This window comes from Diplotaxodon limnothrissa, linkage group LG16 (assembly GCF_057381915.1).
Source record: "Diplotaxodon limnothrissa isolate DT_005_m linkage group LG16, D_limnothrissa_male_GT1.1, whole genome shotgun sequence".
NCBI classification, from domain to species: Eukaryota; Metazoa; Chordata; class Actinopteri; order Cichliformes; family Cichlidae; genus Diplotaxodon; species Diplotaxodon limnothrissa.
In genome coordinates, this window is record NC_140611.1 from 32,861,427 (window position 1) to 32,876,402 (window position 14,976).

General features: G+C 37.4%; 1 protein-coding gene across 1 annotated transcript in view; it reads left to right on the plus strand.

The window, feature by feature from the left end:
• The window catches only part of dpp10 (dipeptidyl-peptidase 10 (non-functional)), a 310,034-nt gene that overhangs the window by 275,047 nt on the left and 20,011 nt on the right, over positions 1-14,976 (plus strand). The window contains exons 7-13 of the mRNA XM_085375032.1: positions 660-741; positions 5,117-5,237; positions 6,085-6,239; positions 9,196-9,293; positions 9,854-9,977; positions 11,969-12,007; positions 14,404-14,511. Of these exons, the coding sequence (XP_085231158.1) occupies positions 660-741; positions 5,117-5,237; positions 6,085-6,239; positions 9,196-9,293; positions 9,854-9,977; positions 11,969-12,007; positions 14,404-14,511 (727 nt within the window). The remainder of the gene's footprint in view (positions 1-659; positions 742-5,116; positions 5,238-6,084; positions 6,240-9,195; positions 9,294-9,853; positions 9,978-11,968; positions 12,008-14,403; positions 14,512-14,976) is intronic.

Sequence of the window (14,976 nt, forward strand, 5' to 3'; positions counted from 1 at the left end):
GGGCCAAAATACCAGCTACTGTGTGTGCAAACCTGGTAAAGACCTATAGTAAACGTTTGACCTCTGTTATTGCCAACAAAGGTTATGTTACAAAGTATTGAGTTGTATTTTTGTTATTGACCAAATACTTATTTTCCACCCTGATTTACGAATAAATTCTTTACAAATCCTACCATGTGAATTCATGGATTTTTTTTTCACATTCTGTCTCTCACAGTTGAAGTGTACCTCTGGTGCAAATTACTGACCTCTGTCATCATTTTAAGTGGGGGAACTTGCACAATCGGTGGCTGACTAAATACTTTTTTGCCCCACTGTATATGGAAGTCGTAACTGTTAATGGTCAGTCAATGAGCTAATAATATTCAAAATGGGGGCCTAGGAACCCAACAATATTCACTTTGGCTTTACAGGTTTGCTGTTATTACTCATTGTTTTTGCATTGTACCCCCCCCCCCCCCCCCCCCCCACACACACACACACACACACACACACACACACACACACACACACACACACACACACACACACACACACACACAAGTGGTCTATTGAATTGCACATTTCCATAATTTTCATCTAAAAAAGTAGCCTAGCCATTATCCACCAGTGGATGTTGAGTGATTATTATCCTCTATTTACTCTTTTCCTTACTTTAGGGAGGTTTGGGAGCTGGACCCTCCTGAGGTGGTTAACTCAGTTCTCCAGTATGCTGCCTGGGGGGTGCAAGGCCAACAGCTGGTGAGGACACATAGAGAATCTTTTCACACCGTAAACCTGTTTTTAGTTCCACTTTGCACTGCTTTCACTACACTGGGTTGGATGCCATTTCTTTAAAACACTTAGATTTGGTATCAGGTATCAGACACAGGTAGATAACAATAAAAAAAGATATTTAAAATTTATTTGTAACATTTACAAGGTTATGCAACTTTTGCACAGCCCTGTTGTTTCATGGATATGTAAGATTTACTCCAATTAAAATATTTTTCATTCATTTTTGAACATAAGTATCAAATTACATGGATGAAACAGATACGATTTTTATTTATCTATTATTATAAGTTTTTGTTACTCAGTTAAATCAGTTTAGACACAAAATCAATGGCTTCTCTTTGCTTTTGCCAGCACATTTGTTGCTGAGTCCTACAGTCTTTATCTGGCATCCAGTAAACAGCCAATTCACAGTTTCTACAGAAAAATAAAATAGTGCGTTTTGAAGGATCAGCGACTCTGGAACCCACAAATTAGGAATTTATCTTCAGCTCCAGGCCTGTGGATGACATTGTGTCACATGACTTTCCACCACGCCGAACGCTGTCTTTGTTTGTGCCCTGTTGCCGTCAATTTCGTGCTGCTATTTGTAATTCACAATGTCCTACTTAACGTGCTCAGGTTCACATTTTTGAGGGGACCCTAATTAAATGCTAATTTTCTTCCATCATACTTTTTTATGTATCTGTACAGGACAGATGGGAAGGCTGTTTTGTTGACAGCTAAAAGGCTTAAAAAGCATAGTAGAGCTGCAGTGTCCATATTTGCAAATTTGAGTGTGGAATATTTGAGCATAAATCAAACACGACTCCATTAGGAAGTCATTATGGTGATAAGGAGGTGAGGTAGACATATGTGAGGATTTTTTAGCTCTTGAGTGGCAAGCACAGCATCATTAGGCGGAAGTGCATCTTTGGAAACAATGACATGGCGTGTATTTCGCTGTAACCGGCTGTAAGTGAGCTTCACAGTAATTCTTTGGGAATTTGTGTTTTCTCATTAGGAAGATGTCTGAGAGTTATGACTAGAATATGTATTAGTGCTGTCCATTCATCACCGTAGAGTCTTAAAGAATGGATTGGACATGCACAGTGACACTAACTAACAAGATAATGACTTTTCACAGTTTACAAAGTTGTAATTAAGTCCCATTTGAGCGGCTTACTGAATTTTAATTGTAACACACTTTTTAACATGATGGCTAAGCTTCCCAGTAATTCTTAGATAACGTTGGCAACTTCCACCAAATCAAAGTGTACTTATTTTAGCAAAGAATATGAGCGTAACAATTCTTGATTTTAAAAAGAATCGAGGAGTTTTAATGAGTGCCTACTGTGCTATTATGGAACTGGAAATTAGTGCATATTTGAAGTATGAATAGACCAAAATCCCCAAATCAGTGAAATACAAAGATTTTAGAAAACTGTCAAAAACCTGTTTTAAAATATTATTTATTAGGACTGAAAGTCTCCACGAAGAAATTAATCAAGTACACATTCATACATTGCATGAGGAATGTAAATTTGCTTTATTAATCAAAAATAATAATAATCTGCTCTGTTATTTTGTGAAATGGCTAATTTGAAAATTTATCGAAAAAAACAATTATAATTCACCATTAAACATAACAATTCAATTAAAGAGCTTGCACATACTGATAATTAAATGATAACAAGAACATAAAATGATTTGGTAGTTGGGAAAAGCCTTACATTGGGTGTTGGTCTAATAAATTTGGTAACCATTGTACCTTAGCAATTTCTCTCTTTTTTTAGCCATAGTACATTTATTTCCTTTGTTGCTAGAAAACAGATTTTTACTTTTAAACGCAGCCTTGATTCATATATTTAAATTTTACTAATAAACTTATTAAACTTTGGCAAAACATGTTTCTTTTGTAGTAGCTTGTATTGTTACAAAGTCTACTGTATACATATAACCTATCTTGGTTTTTGAGCCTATTTAAAGTAGGATACTTACAGGGAATATCGGAAGCATGGACTGTCCCTGTTTTACACAGCATGGTTGCTGTAAAATAGTACAACCTTTAAATGACCAGAACTTAAAATTTCCTTATACATACATACATTGTAAATTGTGGCGGATTATGTTATACATTTTAAACCCCATAATGTCACCATCTACTCTTATTGTTTAGAACCATCCCCATTTTCATATAATGTCAAATATTGAAAATTATTTCAGGTACTGAAAACATTTGTATAGTTTCTTGCACAATGGGGAAGTATGAGATTGCGTGTAGCATATTAATTATTAAAGCACTGTGAATTCCGCATCACATTCCTAACTATAAGAAACGTTCCAAAGAAATTGAAAAGGACTTGCTTTCAATTCATCAGACAAATTTTCAAGTCAACCATTTTACTGCTTTACTTACATGAATGCTATCTCCAGTTAGTAGAGGAAATTGTTGCGGTTGTTACATGAAAAACCCAAAAAAGAAATTGTGTTGTTTAGATTATTTGAAACTGTTTTCCTTTTTATTTTTATTTTTATTTTTTTGTTATTGCTGACATCACTTCAAGCCTCTACAATTTAATCCAACCTGCAGCAATAAAACCTCAAATGTCTGATAATCTTCACTTCACAATCATAATAATAAGCCCTCACATTTTAGAGAACCCTTTAGCACATGCTGCACAGACTGCCTACTGGACTGATGTTATCTGGATGTCTTCCAGCCAGACGGCAGAAGGCTCTGCTGACTGTGAGGTTATGTCAGTGCATGGAGAGGCTCCTTGCTAATGAATTCTTATGTAAGATCATATAAAGCAACAGACTTCTGGCTTTTGGGAAGGTCCGAATACAGATACTTCTTTGATCTGAGATAATTAATTTTTTGGTTCTGGACAGCTACATGTACATGGAAATCCTAAGAAATCCACAAAGTCTGTTGCTTAAACCCTCCCCAAGTAAATTTTACCACTTAAACCTTCCCAAGCATTTTTTTAGTGGCTTCATTTAAACAAGTGCTAAAAACCAAACCAAGTAGATTTTAGTCCCTAACCTACTTCTTTCTAACAAGTGAAACAAGTTCAGAACTTTTCCAAATAGGACATAGACCACAGTCTCCAAGTATTTAAAAGACCACCATTATCTCTGGGCATACAACGTTTCCAGAGCCAGTGCAACATTTGGTGAGACTCCTGTGGTCTTTGAATGCCCCATGAGCTCCTTTTGATTGAACATGCCCACAAAGTTCCTATAAATCAGAAGACCAAACTCCCAGAAAGGCTTCTTCTAAGACAAAGGAGTGGTAGCTCATACCATCTCAATGCTTCTACCCTTTCTCTAAGGGTGAGCCCAAGAACCCCACTGAGCAAACTCATTTTGGCCTCCATTCGTGTACTTAACCATTCCAATTGAACAGTCTTTTCATGGATACACACCTCTCCTGGATTGGAGAAACCATTGATGCTTTTGTGCCACTAGAGATCGAAGGGTGGCTCACTCGTGAGGATCTTTTGGGTGAGACTTGATCCACCAAGCCAAGCTAAACACCTTTGAAAAAGATAGCACGGTACTGCCAGCCTCTCCCACCATCCACATGGATGGGCATTGCGGTCAGGTGTAGTATTAGCCAGGTGGCAGACAAAAACAGGAAATTGGGTTTGCCAGCCTTTGGCTTTGTAGACTGGTCCTTAAGTTTTCATTCGTATTAGTGCAATACAATGACAGATGTCTGTGCGACCATGGATACAATACAAACAGAAACTAAATCGCTAGTGCTTTTATTAGTGCCAATTTAACAAATGGCCAAGCTTAAGTTGTAGCCCAGATCTAATTGATTGAGCCGATCTCTCATGTCCTGCCAAAATAAATAAATAAATAGAAATAAAAAGAGTTAGGGAACTCTGTCATGCTAAATTGGCACTAATCTCTAAAAAAAAGTAAGACATGGGCCCAATTCCAATGTCGACACTCACAGACTTGGGGACTTTGAGAAATCCTCCTGATTTTTTGAGGGCAAATCTCTGAACTTTAACATCCCAGTGGTAGATTTTGTGATTTTAAAGTTACTGTTGAGCTGTTAAGGAGTAAGAGCTTACTTTCATAAATAAAGTACACAGAACATTAGCATTAATCACTTGGCTTACCAGCACTGGCTCGCACTTTTAATCCTAAAAGAATTGCTTGGATGCTGAGCAGATACTGTGCACATTTAGTGTAACTGTTAATCCAGTGCATGTGTGCTACAGTCCAAACTTTGGCACATGCTTAATAAGTTTTAGAGTCATGCACCAATTTTTCGTTTGGCAGCAAGTCCTTATTTCTTACTGTATCATATTAAGTTGTTCCTGTGTGTGCTTTGTCTCCGTAGATCTACATATTTGAAAACAACATCTATTATCAGTCGGATGTCAAGAGTAACTCCCTTAGGTTAACATCCTCGGGAAAAGACGGGGTCATCTTCAATGGAATTGCTGACTGGCTCTATGAAGGTACCTATCAGTTTTCTACAAACATTTTTTCACATTCTGAGAATAAGACTAGCAAAATTGCGTAGAGTATACATTTATCTGGGTGTTGTTTGAAGAAACCAGGCAAGAAAATGCCAATTACAGACAAACCTTTATGCATGTAATGACTTGCTGAGAAACTGCTTTGTGGCAGTGAGCTTTAACTATTGGGAAGTTGGAATAAAAAATATGTCTGCTTAATTTCAAAGCATTGACACACTATCTCATTAAACTAAAAATTCTTGTGTTTAGAAATGTTACCATTATTAAATATTCATAACGTTTGTTCTGGTGCTCATATCTCCCCAGTGGGTGTGAAGAGTCATTTTATGTGCTTTAAGCAAACACGCACTGCATACACTTAGCCACTTTGCCCCATCTCTCAGGAGAAAAGAAGCTTATGTAATTTTTTTTTTTTTTTAAAAGGCAAGCAACCTCAGTAACTGCTGTTTTCTTGTTTTTCTCTTTTATTCTTAATTATGTTTGTGTAATAAAGTAATTTACTTATCTGTGATTCTTGAACCCAGATTAACACCTAATTTAACACAAATTCTTCTAGCACCCCCTTTTTTCCACTTATATGTGTTTGGTTTTGTGTTAGGTCTTCAAACACAAGCGTTTTCTCGTTATACTAAACTGAGCCCATTTACAGTACAGTTAGTAATTTAACTAATATTAGCTGATGCCTTCAAATTTGGGACCTCGATATAAAAATCTTCACATTGTGACTTTAAGAACAGCATTTATGTTGAGCTATTTTTAATACTTTCAGCCCCCCCCCCCTTCATTAATTTAATGATTAAAACTTTCTGCTGGTTTTTCCAAACAGAGGAGATCCTCCAGACCCATGTGGCTCACTGGTGGTCTCCTGATGGAGAGAGGTTGGCCTTCCTGGTTCTCAATGACACTTTGGTTCCCAACATGGCTTTACCTCGCTTCACTGGCATGACATACCCAAAAGGAAAGCAGTACCCCTACCCCAAGGTAACCGTCACTTAGGCGACATCCATGCATATAACACACATACATTATCCTTTATCCTAAATAAAAGGAAGAGGGATTTAAATACCTGGTGTCAACCATCCAAGTCAACAGACAGTGAACAAAAGAGGTGACTTAAGAGAGTACAGGCAGAGTGGAGTGGGTGGAGACGAGTGACAGGAGTGATTTGTGACAGAATGATACCATCAAAAGTGGAAGGGAAGATTAACAAGATGGTATGGAGACCTGCGATAGTTTATGGTTTGGAGACTGTGAGCCTAACAAAATGAAGGGAGGCAGAGCTGTAGCTGGTAAAGATGGAGATGTTAAGATTTTCACTGGAAGTGACCAGGATGCACAGAAATAGAAATCAGCATGTCAGAGGGACAGCTCAGACTGAGCGGTTTGGGAGCTGAGATTTGGACATGTGGACAGAGAAGGGATATTAGAGTGTGTCTTTTATCCTGTCTTCCTCCCATCAACCCCCAACCGGTCGCAGCAGATGGTTGCCACTCCCTGAGGGATTTTTTCCTTACCCCTGTCGCCAAGTACTTGTTCAAAGGGGGTCGTTTGATTGTTGGGGTTTTCTCTGTATTATTGCAGAGGTTTACCTTACAATATAAACAGTCTGGAGGTGATTGTTGTTGTGACTCACTATATAAACAGAGCAGAATAGAATAGAACTGGGATTCTTGGACAAAGAATTTTGAACATGGAGCTACCAGACTGGATGGAAAGGGGAACCTCAGAGAAGGTTTTGGGTGTAGTGTAGGAGGACATCCACAGGGTTGGTGTGACAGAAGAGGATTCTAGAGCTAGGGTGAGGGGGAGACAGATTGGGTTCCATTAGTCAAGCTAAAAGAAGAGGAAGAATAAAAGTAAAAATAAAGCAGCTGGTGTCAATGCTATCATGCTTCAGCTTAATTTACAGAAATATAGTAGCCTATAAGATATGGTTGTTTACGTTATTGTGATAATACAAAATGGTTTTTTTTTCTGCTCAGTGTTTTACTTGCTGTTGTTGTAACACACTTTTTTAGTTTAGATGTTCTTAAAAAAATCAGCTGGTTTCGTATGTATTTGGCTACACAGAGAGAAGAATTCCGTGTATATAATGGATGTGATGTAGAAGCACTTGTGTAGAATCCTCTTAGAAAACAACACCACATATAGCCCAACAGGACTGACACTTGTATGGGTTGAATGCTAACTGGCTGAAAAGAGGGCAGAAAAAGGAAAGGGAACCTCAGCGGAATTTGGGGGAAGAATAATGGGGGAAATTGCAGTAGATGGTTTTTATTGTTTAACACGCATTTCCATGACAGCGTGAATGACTACAAGAGCTACAAAAGCAAGAGTTGCCCACAGAAGAGTTTTTCATGACACTGCCCCCTGGTGATGATAATTGTAGATGACCATTTGTCATCTGTGTGTAAACTATATTTAAGGCCAGCACATAGACTTTTGGTAGTCTATTCACATAGAAGCTTCTCTGTATTTCTGAGTTTTTTGGTAGTAGATGAGTTTGATGACGAACAACAAGAGGCACCACTTGCAAGACAAGCCAGTGAAGAGTTGTAACTTGTTTCCTGCTCCAGTATGGGTAGAATTTTTCACTGAGACAAGAATGATTACACTTTTATATTTTACCTTAGCTTAAACAGTATAATAACGGCTGACCTAGTTGTCTAAAAATCTAAACAGCCACACTGATTCTAAAGCCATATTTAACATTTGTATTTTGTATTTAATATTTGTTTATATTATTTAACATAAATGATCCAACAAAGGAATAAAGAATTTACTTAGTGTTTCGTGAGAAATAACAAATGTATCACAATAATTTAACATGTGTTTAACTATATTTAAATAACCACCAAAAAAGCTATTTTTATATAAGAATTGTGTAGTTAAATGGTTGAAGAGGAAACAGAGACAGCCAGAGCAAGTAACAGATGGCTGTGGGGTCCTTGGCTATTGACTTTTGGATATTTATCCACTGACTCAGGTGTTCAATAACCTGATGACAGTGAGCACCAAGGATCTTCTGAGCCGTTCTGTCCTGCAGCTCAGTGAAGTAAGCTGATCACTGTGCATCTCTCCACCAAACACCAATGACCCCACTTTCCTTCCTTTTTAGCTATTTGTCCAAAAGCCAAAGTCCTTGTCTTCCCCTCTGCCTCCCAGTGCAGTATAAAAGACACTTGCCATGACTGACTGGTAAAACATGCAGCATTTGCTGGAGATCTCAAAGGATCTAAGCGTTCTTAGCTAAAAGAAACAGCTGTGCCCCTTTTGGTAGAGAGCATCTATGTTCAAGGCCAGTTTAGTTTGTTGTGCAGATGCCAACCTGAGTATTTATAGGTCTGCACCATATCAGTATCCTATTAAACTTCTCAGCTGTCATTGGGTGAAAGGCCAGGAACACCCTGGTCAAGTTTGTGAAAACATTTGAAAATAAAATGCAATATAGCAGATATGAACTTAATTCAAACAATACCCCTAACGCTTTAAACTTTGCTCTAAATGCATCTGGTCAGCCAAATGAGGAATCATAGTGCACGTTTCCAGTAGTGTTAAAGCTGTTTAGGTAAGGGTTTTTCTAGGACTCCTCTGTATGCAGAATAATGTTGAAATTGTCAAGTTTAACATGTCTGTTTGTCATGTGTACTTGCTTTAGTTTAAGTATTTATGTAGTGTTTCTTCTTTGTCTTTTTTTGTATCTGTTTTTCAGTTTGTGTGACAAAAAATTCTAAATTGTTTCCACATAATAGCATAACCATATGTGCATTTAAGTTTTTAAAGACTACTCTCAATGAATTATTCATTCGAAATCACTTAATTTGGCAGCACTTTATAAGTCACAGTTGCCACTTTGGAGAGTGTTGCATAAAGTATTTTTCCGCAGCAGTGAAGTGACATTTCTGTCTAAACTCTGGACTGTTGGTTCTGCATGCAGGCTGGTCAACCCAACCCAGCGGTGAAGCTCTATGTAGTCAACCTTTACGGGCCGACGCACACGTTGGAGCTCATGCCTCCAGAGACACTCAAGCTGCGGTGAGAGGAGCTGCATTTTCCCTGCCAATCTTTTGCACCAGCTGCTGTGCCACTTAAAGGGACATTTCAAACTTCAGATGATCATTTTTTCTCACTCTTAACTTTGCACCTGTAATTGGGAAATCTTTCACTCTGCGCATGTAGTTGTTAAAACTGCTTTCAGTTCTTAAAATGAAGAAGAAAAAACAAACAAACAATGACCAATTGGTGTCACAGTTATTTTACAACTGCAAATACCATTTAGAAATCTTGCATTACTGTGTGCCAGAATTGAGTGGATATTAATGAATGTTGAAAGTCTGCATGCCATTTACCAGCATGATAGGACTGTGTGGAAGAGAACTAACAAAAGGAAAAAAGCAGCTTGACATTGAGGTAATTTGTAGAGGTGTAAAAACCAGTGAGCTCAGCTGTGCAAATGGTTCATTTTCTTAAGTGTGTAGAGCAGTTGTTTGTAGTTGTTAATAGGTTTTAGATGTGCTAAATTAAAAAAGCATCTAGCTTGTGAACATGTAATTACAGGACATGATATGACCATTATGATATAATTTTTTTTATAGGGAACATTATGTAACAATGGTGAAGTGGATCAGCAAGACCAAGACATCTGTTAGATGGTTAAACCGGGCCCAGAACATTTCCATCCTGACTGTGTGTGACACCACCACCGGAGCCTGCGTCACGGTCTGTGTGTGTGTTTTTTTGTGTGGACAGAAAAATTGTTAACACATTTTTCCTTCTTTTATCTCATGTTATAAAGTATCGCTAACTTCCTTAATATAGAAAAAAGACTTATTTTCTCAGTTTTTGATATAACAAAGTATTCACTCATGTTTAAAAACTTTGCAGCTAGCACTTAACTAAGAGATCATTTGACCAAGGCTAGATCTGCCTTGTGAGTTCGAACATCTTATCTGATTTTCAAGGTAAAACTCACGAGCATTTTTTTCTAAACTTGTCTTTCTTAACTTCAGCTCTTGTTACTTTAGATCCTTTTCTTCTTTGAGATCGCCAATTGATTGTTGTCTGCTTTGTTGCTGTGAGATGAAGATCTAAGTAAGGATAGGCAACAAGGGTGGCATCTTTTATTCATGTTAAACAGAAAGCACATTGATTGTTTTTGCATGACTCTCATTAACCTTTTCAGCAGTTACACAGACATGTGTTATCTTCATTGCACAGGCACCACATTAAACTCTTAATGTGATAGAGTGTTTAGTTATGATCAAAGAGCTGATGTTAAGTCTTTACTTAATATCTCGTGTTTTGCTTGTGGCAGGTTTGAGTATTTCTGAAACCAGATCACTAAAAACTGACAAAATATAGGACTTCATTAATTTTTATATCACACAAATATTAATGGAAGCATTTAAATCCAGAAAGTTTCTACTGAAATAAGTTCTGTATATGGGAGGAGGCTTAATTGCTGCAATTAGAGGATTCTCCCCACAGAGGACCTGTGCCATGCAGACTCAGAGAGATGTCTTCCCCCTTGTAATAACCCCTGTAACTGTTATTATGGCTGTAAAGCTTATTACTTAGCTGGATTGTTAGCTTGCCACGGAGAAAGTCGGGTTGTTCGAGAAAAATGTGTGTCCCAGAGACAGTTGGGAAGTGGTTGCTGGAGGTTGGTGCTGAAGATATGGTTGATGCTAGCTGGAGTTTGTCACAGAGTACTGTACCTACCTGTAACTGCTTCAGTCGTTAGCAGACTGCCAAATTGCCAGTAGTTTGCATGGAAGATGCTGACTTTTCTGGGAACACTCACTAGCTACTTGCAAATTCTAGTTTGAAGTGTGCATTGTTTACTTTTCAAAGTGTCTTTACCAAAGACAAGTTGGTGTCTTTCATACATATAACTGGTGACTGCGACCAGACTGCTAGCGACCAAAACTATAGCAAGGAGGGGTTTGGTACAGCGCCTAATACCTCTTTGAGAACAGTTTCACCCAATGGCTGTTCAGTAACTTGTCGTTGAGTGATGAAAACAAAACTTAGAAACACAGGTACTTTTGGCCTTCCTGACGGAAAAAGTTTTAAAAGCACTCTTTAGTTTAGAGAAAAAATTCCGCCGAAATTGCAGCACAGTTCCACATTCTCTCCATATTTACTGGGCAACACAGAGCAGTGTTAACCTCGCAGTTGAACCGTGGGACTGGACAGGCCGCTCTCCAATTCTGCACTTTTCTGATTTGGTGTGATTTGCATGGACAAACACGCTGTCCAGCCAAGAGGCAGCTTAGATGAGGCCTGGAAACAGCACCCAGAGCCCTCTTGCCAAAACTCTGGCTTCTGCTTATGCATATTGGTTTGAAATGAGGGTTCAAACTGGGAATGATGTCCCAAGTGGTGTGTTAAAATAAACAGCAAAATAAGGGGGCCATTACATGACAGATGATTATGTCTGGAAAATGAGCCACTGAAGTGCTACTCCAGCATCACTTTTACACAGTATTAGAAATATACCACTTATGTAAATATTTTGCTGACATAAAAGACCAATGATTTTGGGAAAGAACGTGATTACATCAATTATCGTGCAGTTTCCAAACCACAATGCACCAAATAGAAGCAGAAAATAGAACCTTGAAAGAAAGGCTGTAACAGATGAGAAGATCTTTATGATGTGGCTGAATTAACACTCATTTGACATTTTGCTCTGATGTGTTTTTCAGAGACATGAAGAAAGCTCTGAGCTCTGGCTCTCCAAGCAGGTAAGCTTCTCTTTATTCTACATGTCAGTGCCTGTCACTTTGAAAAGCTTGTGCTCCATTGCTGTAATTTCACTTGAAAATCATGTCTGCTTCAACATTTTTCAAAAATTACGCAACACAAAGTAGAATTTCTTAGTTATCTGTATTTATATAGACACTCTCAAAGTCTCTGTATCCCTGAAATATTGAAACTGACTCAAGCACAGACTGAAAGGTGAGGCGAGAGCAAAGACTATTCACATGTGTGAATTTTCCCTTTTCCTGACTCTATGGTATAGACAAAAAAAAATACTGCAGCCTGTTTTTCAGTTGATTTATGAGGCTCATTTAAAAAAATGTTAAACTTTATTCTTGAGGCTTTCAATTCAAGAAAAATTTAAACTGTTAGCATCCACAAATTAATATAATAAGTAAACATTTCATGTAAAAAGTGTAATTTACAAATAATGTGTTCTTTTTGTTCATCAGCCCCTTTGCTTTATGTTGGAAGGGCTATGAATATTCAGTAACCCAGTGCCAAATAAAAGCCAGAACAACACACAAACATGTTTTTGCTACTTTTACATTTTGATAAATTAATTATATTAACTATCATCAGTTCAGATTTAAATCAGTTTCCCATTTATCTATGTTTTCATTTCTTCCTAAGGTGGTCTGCAGTCAGCTCTGAGCTTTATCAGAGCAGTGATGAAGGCAGAGTAGGAGAGTTTCTGGCAGGATTTGATCTTGTAGTCCCGGCTGGCTCAAGCAGTGTCTAATTTAACCAACTGACATCCTTGGCAAGCTGCGTGTATCGGTAAAGGTGGTAATCTGACAGAAGCTCAATTTTGTGGTTGTGCCAGTGCAGACAGGTCTTTTGCTAATGACTTTCTGTTCAATACCAATATATAACATCATGGAAAAATCCATTCTAGTTAATCTATCCCAAACTGAGGCAGAATTTAGAGTTTAGAGTAAAGAGGGTTTCTATTTTTCACAGTTTTGGTTCCAGAGATTTAAACTTTTCTTCAAATATCATGTGTGCAGTGATGTGATTTTGTGTTGTTTATGTTCAGTAGTGAAAATTAGAGAAACTAAAAACACAGAATTGCACTTTAAAAATTAAAAATAGACAAAAGTCTACATTTGCTGAGCAATTTACAAATATAATCACATTAAAGGTTTCAATTGTATTATTTTATTATTATTAATAATATTAATAATTATTTTTTTTAATTTATACGGTACCTGCTGACTGCATTATTGCATATTTTTCTTCTATGTTAATCATTTGTAACTATTATTGTAGTTTAAATAGTGTTAATAATGTTTTTCATAATGTTAAATGTGGATTTTTGTGTAAATTTTACTCAGATGATCATGGCTTTTAAATCCAAATTTAGTTGACAAGTTAAAACTAAAATTGCATCTTTTTATGGATTTTACAAGGACTGAATTTAAACTCATTTTAAATATGAATTTATTATTAATCAGTGAGCATTTAAATTAGTTTGAAAAATGCATATGTCTATTTTTTTTAGATAAAATATCACATGACATTTTATTTGGCTGTCATTTTTTTGTTATCAGACAACTACTCCAGGTATGCAGACTAAGACTACCTTAATTCATTTTAAGAATATTTTTTTGAAGAATAAAATCCCTCTTAAGAGAAAAAATGTGAGTTATGGTAAAGGGTTAATCCAGCCCATAAACTTTGTGTGTCCTTTAAATTTGAGGGGCTAAACACATTTAAAAAGGCGAACTTAGCATCACCAGATACATAAATAGAATCAAATACCCTATGAATCACATATCACCAATGATGCCCCTTTCATTTCTTATAATGCCCCTTATTTACATCTAACTCCCTCTGCACTGTAAAGCCTGTCTACATGAGGCAATGCAGGGCTTCTGTTATGAATTTAAATTCCCAAAATCCGACCACAGTTTAGTAGCTGTTTTCAAGGACTAAACTTTTCTGTTTTTTTCTTTCTTTTTTACCACTGTCCTGCTTAAAGTGCCACATAGAGTTAAATCATCCATCCTCTTTCCTCACTGCCGTCCATGCTAACAATCCATTTTCTTCCCACAAAATGGGTAGTCACTCATTTAGTCAGTCAACAGTCTCTTTATATACAATCACTGCAGATTGCTACTTTCAGGTAAAAAAGTGGTTTGGCCATCTCTCAGCTGTGGAGGCCATCCGCGCATAATTTCCATCCACTTGTTCATGCAGTTGGCAACTATGTAATGTATGCCTCTGAAAGCAGGACTCTTCAGCATGCTCCACAGCTTCTTTTACAGATACACTGGAAAATGTGCAATTTGTCTAATGTTCTAAGAAATAAATAGGCACATTCTGGTTCATCTGTTAAAATAATATTAAATATATGACACATATTTGCTTTCTACAGAATCAGGAACCCGTGTTTTCCAAAGATGGCAACAGATTCTTCCTCACAGTGCCGGTCAAACAAGGAGGACGAGGAGAGTTTCATCATATTGCCATGTTCACTACGCAGGTGAATGCTGAATTCATAGTCACTTTAAAGCTATATATGTATTGTGTAACTACTGTGCGTATTCATTTTCCTCAGTAACTACAAGGTATCCTTTGACAGTAGAGCGTGACATACCAGTTTAAGTGCTGATGGTGATAATACTACTTGTTTAGAATTAGGAAAACGCAGGCTTATATAAATCTGACAAAGTGCAAGTCCTGTGGACTCAGACCACAATCTCCTGTCTTATAAACATGCGACATGGCCCTGCCACCCCTCCAACCTCTTCACATGGACTTTGTAGGATTCAAATTTGCCCATTATTGTGTGTCAAGGCAACTAAGACACTATGTACCTCAAAGTGAGATAAAACCAATATCTGACCAAAGTCTATAAAGGACTGAGATCAAGACTTTATGTTAATGCGATGGATGTTGCATCAAAGCCGCAGCTAAAGTCACCTTTATTTGTGATGCTGTCGAATTG